General features: G+C 48.2%; 1 protein-coding gene across 2 annotated transcripts in view; it reads left to right on the top strand.

Moving 5' to 3' along the window:
• The first annotated feature begins 1,724 nt into the window (after positions 1–1,724).
• Positions 1,725–13,121, top strand: part of LOC119373229 (plancitoxin-1) — a 55,270-nt gene continuing 43,873 nt past the window's right edge. The window contains exon 1 of one of the 2 annotated variants that reach the window (XM_037643239.2): positions 1,725–1,979. In XM_037643239.2, coding sequence (XP_037499167.1) covers positions 1,864–1,979 — 116 coding nt within the window. In that variant the 5' untranslated portion in view covers positions 1,725–1,863. The remainder of the gene's footprint in view (positions 1,980–13,121) is intronic. The other variant, XM_037643238.2, reaches the window with a different exon arrangement.

Below are 13,121 nucleotides of genomic sequence, written 5' to 3'. Positions count from 1 at the left end.
CTAGCAGCTGCATACTACACATTGCCGCCGTCGCTTCGTGCGCGAGAACTGGCGCTGAAACAGCCGGTGAATAAGTGATTCACCATGTAATACGTGTCGCAGGTGCTCCATGTGATTGAAGGCTCTCTGGAGTACATGATGCCTCAGGAGCAACTGATGAACTTCAGTGAACAACCGAAGAGATTGCGCCTCATGAGGAAATCCAATCATGACTCGAAAAGCAACAGAATGCTCCTTTTACAGTCGAGCTATCACTCAATACAGTCTGTACATTCAGAATTGCAGCAAATAACTTATGTCCAGAAAGTAGACAATCTGAAAATAGCGGTGTATTTGGCCCGTGTTTTTATCACAAATCTTCGATCGGCATCCGTGTCGCGTGTCTTTCCTGCTTTAACTAATCGCCTAATAGAAGAGTGTGGGATAGTGGCATAGTTTCATTATCTTTCACTTTGTCTGCTTTTATACCTATATCTCTAAACGTGACATTTTTACTCTAATGTATGTATTCTAAGATGGCTTAAACGACAAAATCTTCTCTTTCCTCGCCACACGGTTGAGGTTTCCACTGAAAGCCTGGTCAGCGATGGAGAAGGCGATGTAAACGGGACCCGATTGGCGCTATCGCTTTCTACTCTTTCAGGCGAAGCTCAAGCGTCCCTCCACATTTCTACAAGCTGCCAAAGACTAAGGATAACGAAACACGAAGCAACATGCAGGTATTGAAATGGCGCAAGATGACAGCTTTGTAAGGTATTCAGAATGGGATGTGCTGCTTCAAGATATTTTGTTTAGAAAAGTGAGCACTATAACAGAAACGCGGGCATCAATATGCGGTAATACACAAAAGCTAAGTGCTTCATGGTGTTAAACAACAGAAGAACCGCTTTATCGCAAGTGTCGACCATTTGTATTTTGATAATGCAGATAATGAAACCAGAAGCTGGACCAATTCTCAAGTGCCACATGTTTATATAGAATATGACAATGCCTGACCAACACAACAGCATGTTGAACGCTTCTCATCGCTGGCCAAGGCGCTCCTGAGTTTAAATTTTTTGACCATGTATCTTAGAAAGACTGTACTTTGATCTGAAAATTGTGCGATACCGCGTATATAGGAGCAATTTATTCGATCTTACTTCTTGAGGCAATAGTAAGGGTTGCTTCTATCACGCCGTCGTCAATGAAATATTTATTTTAGACCACTTTCGCGAGCTCAGCTTCTGGGTTGTCGTCGTGCAACCTTCTAATAAATTTATTCGACAGATTCACGAAAGTCATCAGGTCATTCCCCTTTCCACAGAAACAAAAGTAGGGAGCGGAACTTGTGAGTTCGTTTGACAAAGGCTGCTTGCTGTTCGCGATTAGAGGTCGAGTCTGAGAGACTTGCCCTTCTCGCGATTTCTTCACTGCTGTTGCTTGATAAGCGTCGACTAACGCATTTCCCTTACGCGCTTTTGTCTGGCAGATGCGCTTTTTCATGTAGAGGTTAAACTCTATAAAAATACTTATAGGGCGCGAAGCGTCAATTGTGTTTAAACGACCCTAAATTAACAAATGTAAAAGATGTACTCCATAGAATGCCGGAAAGTCGCGCTTGTCGTCATAGTCGCACGTAATTTTCCATTTTCCCTCACATGTCTAATTCGCCCTTACGACGACGTAGATAAGTTCTTCGATCGGATGCATATAAAATAGCTTTTTTTACGAAGCAGCAATGGCTACCGTGTCCAGAGGTTAGGGCGCCTTGTCGCAGTACGCTTGACACAGCGACAAAATAAGTACTCTGCAATTAGTAACACTAAGTTACTGAAGGCTCTATTTGTCACGTCCTGCGGCGACCATATAAGGAAAAGTAGCATGACTACCTTCCGCATCGAGGCACTCGTTCTTGTGGTCACGTCCGTGATTGCGAATTGTCCATGTGGGAATGCCAAAGTATCTTGCAAGAATGCTAAAAACAAGGACGTCGACTGGTAAGTGATAATTTTCTTGTTACCTCAAAGGGTGCGTCTCTCCGTTTCAACCAGTGTATGCCTGAATTTATGCGCCGTCGCTTGAATGAGAGGCAGTGTAGACAGCAAGAGGTACTTACATAGTTTGCTCGTTATATATTAACGCGATAGCGTTAAAGAGCTCGTTCCGCAGAAATTCCGGTGTCGGCGTCGCTGGTTGTGAGCGAAAAATCATCATCTTGTATAAAATAAATAACAAAAAATTCTAGGCTAGCGTGAGAATCGAACCCAGACCGTCTGCATGGCAAGCAGGTGTTCTATCACAGAGCCACTCCATTGCTTGGAACTGCTCTGAAATTAACTTTAATGCTTCACAAAAATACGCGTCCTGTGTACAGGTATCACAGTACGAGATGTATTATCGCAGTAAAACGGGGTGCAAGCGTATATTGCCGTCGGGCGTCACACCATGTGAACTGCATAACGAGTTAGGGGTTTAAAGCCGGCCACCCATTACAAAAGGCACACACATTACTGCGCGTATTCCCTTACGAACACGTAGTGGGTGCATCGCAACTTCGAAAAAGTATCACGCGCGTAACTGCTGCTGGTTTAAAGCATGCCACCCATTACAAAGGGCACACACATTAGTGCGCGCATTCTCTCACACACACGTAGTGGGTACAGCACTGTACAGCACACGGGATCCGACGAAAGAAGGAAAAAAAAGGCAGACGAGCGCAGACTCACGACTGGGTTATTAAAAACCTAATTGGTCTTAAACAGCGTCCAGCATTGGCGACGTATCACTGTTAACGTTTATCGACGTAGATTATGGATTAAATCAGGTGCATGCGGAGGGCCACGTAAATAAACAGCAGCACGTAGACAGCAGATCTGCACGCTCCTTGTACGAAAGATTTATACAGGGTTGGCTGACGCGCCCCTGTCCCCTCTCCTGATATGGACAGCCTCTATTATACTGCGGCCTAAGTATGATGCTTTCCCTGAAAATGACGTTGGCATCATTAAAACCATGCTCGCAACAGCACTCCCGAAAGTCATTTTGGATTTGGGATTTTGATTAGGTGCGGAAGGTTGGAAAGAGGCTGGTCTAATGTAGCTGTTGAAAGGCGAAAGGGATGGTGGGTGTTGGTGTACTTGCTTCGTAGTCACTTAAAGTGCTCCGCACTTAAAGGGGTATTCAGACGGGGGAGGAATGCTCGGGGGAGACGGGGGGGTTGCGGATCACGTGACCACGACGTCACGGATTAGCGAGTGGGCGTGACCCCCCCGCGCCTCCTCGGAGGAGACGGGGACGTTTTCCCCGAAAGGACAAACAATCCCCCGGCGGTGGGGGATGTGGCGGAATTTCTGGCTCTTGTTTGGCCACATTGTTGCACTTGCTCCTGCAGAGAGCGGCAGTGGGTGTCCAGTCTGCAGTTGGGGTCATCTGTAGCTGGGGTCATCGTCGTCAGCAGCTGGTGAAACGGGCGGTACAAGCCACAGGAGTAGTCTGGTAACACTGGTCTCCCCCTCCGTTCGCCCCGTCCGTGTGAGTGGGGGGCATTTGTGGCGACTTCTCCTCGCGAGTTGACGTCACTAGGCTCCGCCTTTACCCCCCGAGCATTTCTCCTCCGTCTGAATACCCCTTAAAAGAAGAGGGCAGATGCTGCTGCTGGGCGTTCGACACAGTCGGGTTACCAGGCCTGAGCGTCGAGCACGGCTGTGTGTCCACGAGTTGAAGCTAAGCGTTTCATGTGGCCGTTAGCCTTCTGTGCCTTCAAGCTTCAAGTCAACAACGCTCCGGGCTCCTCGACACGCATAGCAAGCTAGCAGTGACCTCATCGAAGCCCTCTTTCTTCGCGTCGCCCACCTCCTGGACACGTCACGTCGACTACCTGAAGTCTCCCGACTCTTCCTTTGCAGGGTGAGCCTGCGTCGACCCGAACTACTGCACTCTAAGTCATGAGTGACATTTTTAGCAAGCCCGTACTCGCTCTGTGTTTGAGAGAAATAAGGAGAGCATTAAGGGCTCGTTTTTCGTTTTTCTATGTTAGACACTATAATGAGAACTAATAGGCAATCAAGACAAGGAAACTATATGGAATGGTATTTGTAGTAATTGTGATATAATGTGAAGAAATCAAAGTGGACGAAAAGATATTTTGCCGCCGGCAGCGACCGAACCTGCAACCTTCGAATAACGCGTCTGATGCTCTACCAATTCACCTACGGGCGGCTGTCATCCTCCCGTCCACATTATTGGCTATATCTGTGCATTTAAACCTGGGAGTGTTAATAAACGCCGCTCGTAGCCATGACGGCGAGTGTAGAATTCTCTTTTTCTGCCTGCTGGCGTCACGTAGCAGTAGCACGTCATCTTTTTCTGTTAAAGAGCTCGTAGCTGCCCAACAATCCCTCGAATGGGCTACTACCTGACGAGATTATAGGTCAGCTGCCAGCTCGTAAAAAAAAAGCAGAGAGATCACGTGATATGCTCATGATACGCACATTATATGCTCGCGCAAAAAACATTAGTGACAGGTGACGGCATGGATCCTCATATTCATAACCGCCATGTTGTCTATATGAAGACATAAATGAAGCAGATGACCTGACGGATACATTTTACAGCCGTCGTTGTCGTTTGATTGCCATGGTATATACAACATTATGCTGCATGAATGAAAAACATGCGATAATAAATGGTATGTGATCACACGAATGACAAGACATAAATAGCACATACGATAAAATAAAACTGCAGTTGTCTGTTGAGCTTGTATGTCTATATAAGCATGACATCATCTAAATGACATCAGATAGAAGACATTTACCGTACACAGAACACTTGTAGTGTCATAATCATCATCATCGTCATCATCCGCAGCAGTATTAGCCTGACTGCGCCAACAGCAGGACAAAGGCCTCTTCCATGTTCCGCCAATGAACCCTGTCTTGTGCTTGCTGCCCCCACGTTATACCCGGAAACTACTTAATCTCATCTGCCCACCTAACTTTCTGGAGCACATTCGGCAGGCACTCTCAAATCACGAATGGTAGTTTGCTACTGTCGTTCAAGAGAAAGGCATTTAACAGCAGCATCTTACCAGAACTGACCCCCAGAGCAAAAGCCTGGCGGCTTACAAGTACGGTTCAACTTAAATTAAGGACGACGCAGCGAGCAATGGAAAGAAAGTGATAGGTGCAACCTTTGGGGACAAGAAGAGAGCAGAGTGGGCCAGGAAACAAACGCGTAAGTGTTAATGACAGTCGAAATCATGAAGAGGGAGGCCATGGGCAGGACATGTAGCGCATAGGCAAGATTACGAGTAAATACGTTACAAGTTAAGAACCAACACTGGTTGGTCTGATTTTGGATAGTGTTTTAAAGGTGCATAGTGTTAGCGGGCTGTTTAACAACCCCGCGTATTTTGGCGCAGTGCTCGCTAGGGCACGCGCCACGGGAAAACACACACGGCGCGCTCCCGCGCTTTTCAATTGAAACGAAGCCCCGCCTCCAAGCTCTTGTGCGCCTGTGCCGATTAGCTCCGATGCGCGGCTGCACCGATAGCGCTGGCGCCCCGCGGAGCGCAGCCATAGGGTGCCTCGATGTGCGCGCACATCGAGGCACCCTACGCAGCCACACGGCGCCGCGTTCGTACCAAGAGTGGACGGCACTGTACATGACAATTTTTGCTCGCAGGGGTTAATGTTCACTAGCCGTCGACTAGTGCTGCCTAGTGCTTGTTAGTGCTGGCTCTGTTCACTAGCACTGGAAAACGCTGCTAATGTTCAGTATAAGTTGTCTAGTTCTGGCAATAATGGGCTTGCACTGGCTAATGCCAGTTAACTGTCGGGTAGCGTTCACATTGCCTAGAACGTGCTAATGCTAAATGGTGCTGCCTAATTATTCGCTAATGTTGGCTTACTTCCAGGTAGTGTCGGCTATAGTGCACATTAATTTTCGCTATTGGTAGTTACTAGTGGCAAGCACTAGATAATGTAGGGTATTTCGCAATTAGCGCTCACTGACAGTTGCCAGTGTCGACAAGCACTGACTAATGCCGATTCTCTATCGGCTAGCGTCGCCAAATTTCGGTCACAGCCATGTAGTGTTGTCTATCCTTTGTGATACCACTGCATTCATACGCACTGCCATGACGCCTTCTAGCATTGCTCGACCCCGCAAGAATGCGCCAACGAAAGATGTTGATGATATTGTCTCGTGGCCGTGACGAAGGACGCAGAATCCAAAGCGTTCAAAGTCGAGCTGTTTATGGGCATCGCTGTGCCCAGAAAAGCAAGCGAATCACAATGCAAAGCGATAGCGGCGAGTGCAGTCGTGGGTAGTCGAAAAAAATCCACGCATCTCCACGAAGTGAGTCATGACGAGTGGGCGAGTAGGTGTGTAAGCATGGACACGGAAACGAACGCCACACGGACGGACATGCCTCGGCCTTAAGGTGCTTCGCCCCTAATCTGATCGGCGGCGAAAGGCGAAATGCGTCAGCTTTTTATTCATGCGTCACGGTACAATCTAATGTCATCACCTATACTCGCGCACAATTTGGAAGGCACTTGAACATACGCATCGGGCATGCAATGTTTGTAGAACAGTCGGCATCATTCGCGAAGCAGTATGAAAGCTGAAGCGCGGCCTGCGCCGAGCAATAAAGCGCGCCACAAGAAAGTAAAAAAGGCGGTACCAGGCGTGTCAATACGCACGTGATGGCGCAGTAGCGTCGATTTCTCTAAGGTCCCTATATTCATAAAGGTAGCGACAACTACACGCGCGCCCTCTCGAGGGGTCCAAGGAGCAGCGATAGCAGACGACGCGCCGCTCGCTCCCGTGCATATTGCTGGCGCCTGAAACCGCACTCGGTGCTCGCTTGAACCGCTAAATTATTAATATTTGTGGCTTAAGATACTCATCAGTTATCAAACTACAGGGAAAATAACGTTAACGAGCACGGAGCACGTTAAATATTGAAATAAAACGCGTGCGTTTCCGAAGCAGGTTCCAAGCGGGTTCCCCACAGCAGCAGTCATGCAGGGCATTTTTTTTTTCTTTGCATATTTTGACATTCAGCGTAACTTGAAGAACAGGTGGTGTTTGGGTGAGTTAAAAGTGCTTGTTTGCTAGCTCGAATAAAATAGGCAGGTAGTCAGCGTACTGGTACTTTCGGAAACTTCATCGGGCACCTAGCGCTCTTGTATTGCGTAGCGCAAAGTACGCGCTATTATTGCAGGGGCGTAGCCAAGGGGGGGGGGGGGGGTTGGGGGGGTTCAAACCCCCCCCGAAATTTTTCAGTTTTGCTTGCGTATATATACACGCACACATACAAACGCACGCACGAACATACATAAAGTATGGTTGAACCCCCCCCCCCCCCCCGAAAAAAATTTCTGGATACGCCCCTGTATTATTGGTTTGACTGTGTTTGTCAGTGTTCGGAAGTCTTCCCACGGTTACACGGTATTTTTAACTAAGCTTATTTTCTTTATACTCTAAGAGGTTTCTGCAGAAAGGGTGTTCCAATTGCCTACTGGGAGGTGACAAGGGGTGACAGAAAGTCTTTCACTTTTCTTTCCGCATTCCGAATCAGGGGTGACTCATGGTCTGTAGAATTTCTGCAGATTGGCTGTAAGTTTTTTTGTAAGGGTCCCCATTGACTACTGCGCACAAATCTACGGCATAAAGAATGCCGAAGAAATAATAGCGTTGCTGAGATAATGCTCATGCATATGCACGAACAAAAGCACGCCGGCCAGGCGAAAGGCTGCTTGAAGTTATAACCATTACAAAATCACTTACTTCGCATATCCGGGTGTTTTCTGTGGGCACAAATTTCTTGCGACTGATTTTGTTGGGCCTTCCTTCAGCATATATTTTTGTCACCGCGAGGAACGAAAAAAAAAAAAGCTTTTTTCTCTCCTCCGCGCGGGGAGGCAACCGAAGGCATAGAGACCCGACATACTAGCACGTCACGCTCCAAACATTAAATTCAAATGCGGAATTCCTGCGTCCACTCAACTTCAGGTACATAAACGCTTCTAGTTTGCAACAACAGTGCGACAGAGGCGCGTGAAGTACTCTCTACGTGCTAAAATCGCCCCACTTCACGCTTGAAAACACAGTGATCCGTACCTATCGCCGGCACAGCGCTGCCGCCGCTGGACCCTTTGGGCGGGGCGCGAAGGCGAAAAGGTCACGTGTCGCCAACCGACCTATCGCAGGGCGCGGCGGCTGGATCAAGACCTTTCGCTACTTTTGAAAAATAGAAGGACTTTAGATTTCTCTTCTGTGTGACGGCCATCTGCGCGCAGTACGCAGTGCGAAGGCTTCGTCGGAATTTATTGCTCTCAATAAAAGCTTCCCTTCTCTCGTCACCATGAAGCTCACTTGCCTGGTAAAGTGCGTCTTTGTGTAAACTGCAACTGCACTTTGTGCCCAAGAGTTACGAGGAGCATCGGTGTCTTTGCGTAATGCAAATTATTGCGAGCTCCTCGCTAACCGATTCGCATAGCGCCGATTCCCAAAGTGCGTGGGGACTGCCGGGATTTTTTAACTTCAACATTAATACACATTTTAAAGGGCCCCTCACCAAGCCACATAGCAAATTTTAGTTAGACGCTGGAAGTTGTTGTGTGCCGAATGAAGAGCAGTATGCCGCAAGAATTTTTCAAAACTGTTCATTACGAGCTGAGAAAAACAATAATTTGTAGCGGCGCGAAACCACGATGCGAGGAGGCGAGTTTCAAACCCTTGCCACTTGCCCCGTGTAGCTTTAGCAAGCCAAATCCCTTCCCTGCCCTCTTCACTTGACACATACGCATGAACTCGTCATGCGCATGCATGGTCACGTGCACATGACGTGCGCGAGCCAGCCCGAGCACGCGAGCGGCGTTGCACGGCCGCTACCTTTTTTTTTTTTTATGTAGCGGCCGTGGGCGTTTTGTCGGCGTTCTCTGTGGTGTACTGCCTGTTTCTGCGGGACGGGCACGAAAGTTGAGACATTTGTACGGCCACGAGAGTGGCGGTATCATGAGCCAGTGCCGCATTAACGTTTACTTGGACGCGGTAGAATAAATGAGCATAATGAGTGCTTGAACGCGCCAGAACATTACTTTCGTTTCCAGGGCTGGCGTCTGCTCGATGCGCTAACCGCGGGAACACGAACGCATGGGAAAGGGAGGCACATTAGCCCCGCATCTCGCTGCAATTCACGAAAAAAAAAATGAAAAAGACGCACACATTCCCTTTGTGTGTCTCATTATTTCTCTCAAGTTTTATTAATCTATTCAAGCAACAAATTACACAAACCACACATGTCGTGTCAAATAATTATCGCAGTGCCACATGCTGCTGTTGGCGACGTCAGAGCACAGTCGTCTGCGTAGAGGAGCGACGTCACAGCACTACCATCTACGTAGAGCCATTTTCTCATGTACGTCATCCCCTCATTCTCTAAAGCGCGCGCCCGCGAGAGGAAGGGCAAGCAGCGTTCGCCTTTAAATTTGACCCATTTCCGCGGTGCGTAGCGTTGCAAATTTTGGCAGACGTGATCGTGAACGCCGAGTGTATGCATTGCGCTCGTTAGCTCAAAATTGTCAAACCTGGTGAGGGGCCCTTTAACGCGATCGCGTTGAAGAGGCCGTGTCTGAGAAAATGCGGTGTCCGCATCGGCGGCGTTGTCGGCGAGCGAAAAATCCCGATTAAAAAATTACACCATTTCCCGCTAAAGGGGACCATGAGGCGATGCGAAGCCGGAGCACTTGCACGATCGCGTTCCGTTGGCGTTCGCTGGGCATGCTACCGACCTCGCGTCGTGGAACGCGAAGAGGAACACTACGCGCGTCGTGTCTGCCCTCAAGCCTGGCCGTTAATTCTCACAGGACGAACGGGGAACGCCGTCGGCAGGCGTGCGAGAGGGGGGCAGCGTAGGAGAGGAGAGAGAGGGGGAGGGTACGCGCATGCGCTGGTGCTCATCGCGGCGTTGCGCAGGAGAGAATTTCGGCATGTCTAGCCCGCGTTTCAGAGGAAGAGTCGAAAGGGGGAGGTGAGAAGGGAGGTAGAGAGGGGGAGGGGAGAGGGAAAGTGGAGAGGGAGAATAGAGAGGGGTAAAGTGGAGAGGGTATGCGCATGCGCAGTAAGTGTGGTCACGCTGCACACCACCACCACCGGATTGAACTCCGCCATAAGATACTTCGCATCTAAAATCCCGGGCGAGAAGCCACTGTAACAGGCGTAGTATTGCCTGGTACATTCGTGAAGTGCATTAGGCCTCACACTAAGTGAACTGCTTGACGAGTTAGCTGTCTAAAGCTTCCCACCCATTGCAAAAGGCTCAGCCATAATTCATCGTCATAATCATCAGCAAAGTGTGCAGCTGTTTAGGCGCGGGCATTGCCTAATAGGCTTGTAATGGGCACTTCGTTACGTCGTAAAATGGTGAAATATAACGCAGTGGGTACTCGGCAACTGTACTTGCATGTACGCCCTAATCGAGTTCACGGCGTCTAATGTCACGCGCACTGATGTTGCATTCCTCACGGCACGGTTAAGGTGTCCTTCAAGAAGTGAACCACGGCAAATAATGAGAAGGCGATGGGAACGTGGCCCGAAATGCGCTCGCGTTTCACTCCTAAATGCGTAGCTTAAACCGACTTTCCCATGTCCCTTTGGAAACACGGCAAGAAGGTAAAAGCGGATTGGAGTTAGACCAGGGCAGGAATGTATTAACTCAAAAGTGTCTTATACCGGGTTCCGCCAAGACTTCACTGACATAATTTCCGTCAAGGATGTTACGTCGGTAAAATGCAGACGAACAGATAACAAAGAAAGACAGCAGCAAAAATTTCGTTAAGTTGGGTGAAGTGGGAGTCGAACCCACGACCTCTGGGTCCGCGACGATGGGAGTGGGGCGCTTTAACCACTGCGCCACGGACTTTTTTTTTTTTTTGTCTTTATTGCAGGGCTTCAGTTTTCAACCGTGAGAAGAGAGTACATCCTGTCTACAATTGTTTCATGTGCAACAGCAATTCCATGCGAGGTACCCAATCGGGTACATCCTTTTGCATTTTTTGCAATTCAAGAAACGAAGTCAGCGTCTCACAAAAGTAATCTATGGCTCGCCGAGCGTCAACATCAGCGTTACGTACAGCCATTCGGGACCTCCAAATGCTGTAAAGCGCCAATAACATTGTGATATCATAAGGAAATCCATCATCATTTTCAATCATCAAATACCTTATGCCCTGTGCGTCCAATGGGAAATCTTTCTTTAGTGTCCTTTGCAGGACGTCCCAGAAGAACACCCCGTCCCAGCATTCCAGAAAGACATGCTCAATGGTTTCTGGTTTGCGACATAAAAAGCACTGGTCACCCCACGGAACGAACAACCCCTTTTCAGACAACCACGTCTTAACTGGCAAGACACCAGCATGAAGCTTAAAGAAGAAAGTCTTAACCCCCGGACGCACAGGCATGCCTTTTACGCGTTTTAGCACTTTGCTCCATTTTCCACCACAGTACTGAGAGCGGTACAAGGGAATGGGGAGAACAACATCACATAAGTCTTTATATAACTTTTTACGGGACACAGTGCCTAAATATTCAATAGAAAATCGTGCCTTGAGGAAGCGAAATGACTCGATAATCTCTTTAAAGTAACCTTGTGTTCGACCTTTCAACCTAACAGAAGACACTACAAACTCAGGCAAAGCATTGGCCAACCGCACTTGGCAGACCGTGCGCAAAAACGGGTCTTGAACGTCACGAAGGTACAAGAAGCGATTTACAAGCTGTCGCAGAAACAAATGCGACAAACCCAAACCACCGTCACGCACACGTCGAAAAAGATTCGTCCTAGTAGTCTTCTCCCAGGTGGAACCCCAAATAAAGACGGCAAAAATACGATGAAGTTTTTGAAGGTTGACTCGAGAGCAATGAAGTACTTGCAACACGTACCACAATTTTGTAATGAAGAACACGTTACAAATGGTAGCGCGTGCAAAAATGGATAAATCCTTGGCCTTCCATTTTTCTGCTTTTTCTCGGATTTGAGATGTCTGCCCGTGCCAATAAGGTTCACTGTCGCTGTAATTTTCGAGAGGAATGCCTAAATACTTAACCGGTGTTGTGAGCCACTGGACGTTCATGAAATAATTTGGCGTGAGCTCCCAATCTCCATGCCAGAAACCAAGACATTTTCCCCAATTCACTGCGCTTCCACTAACCTCACAAAAGCGTTTTACGATGTTAACTGCTTCTGCAATACTTTCGAGGTTTGTACAAAAAATCGCTATGTCATCAGCATACGCCAGTAGCCGCACTTCACATGCATGAAGCCTGAATCCTTGAATTGCGTTACTGTTCAATATACTGAGACAAAAGCTTTCAATGAATATGCAGAAAAGGAGAGGAGAGAGCGGGCACCCTTGGCGTACAGAGCGCTGCAATTCTATAGACTTTCCTACCTCTTTGTTAACTATCAGGCGAGTAGTACATCGTGTATATGCCATCTTAACGGCTTCTGTTATCACTTTACCAACGTTCACGTGCTCTAAGACTGCTATGAGCAAGTCATGCGGAACGCGATCGAAGGCTTTCTCCAAATCAACCTGAAGCATCGCAACCGGAGAGTTCATGACATCGCTGCATTCTAGTACGCACCTCGCTGGTTTCCGCTTATCGACCAATCAGTCTAACCAATGTAGATTACAAAATCTTTATGAAAATAATTGCACGTAGGTTACAGGGCGTAATAAAAGAAATTGTAGGTCCGCATCAAACATGTGGAATAAAGGGGAGGAGCATCTTCACGAATATTCATACTGCGCCACGGACGCTCATGCATGAGCCTTTACAACCGCGCCTTATATCTTTCACAACTTATCCCTTTCATGGTGACGTTGTTGGCGTCGTGAGGCGGTGCCGCCGTGCTGAAGTACTGCATCATGACACTAACGAGCGCCGGCAGCAGGCGCTTCTGTTGTCTCAGCGCTAGGGAGCCTCGATGCCAGCGTTCCTTCGTTCGACGCTGGCTACGAGTGCCCTACTCCGCGCCGCACAGGTTGGCTCCTCGATTTCCACTCAATTTCGTTTCAGTAAAGTTTGAGTGAGTGCTTCATTTCAGTGAGACACGCCAGCGGGCT

This window comes from Rhipicephalus sanguineus, chromosome 11, assembly GCF_013339695.2.
Source record: "Rhipicephalus sanguineus isolate Rsan-2018 chromosome 11, BIME_Rsan_1.4, whole genome shotgun sequence".
In the NCBI taxonomy this organism is placed as follows: Eukaryota; Metazoa; Arthropoda; class Arachnida; order Ixodida; family Ixodidae; genus Rhipicephalus; species Rhipicephalus sanguineus.
Note: the sequence above shows the minus strand (reverse complement) of the source record. Positions and strands in the feature narration are given on the sequence as shown.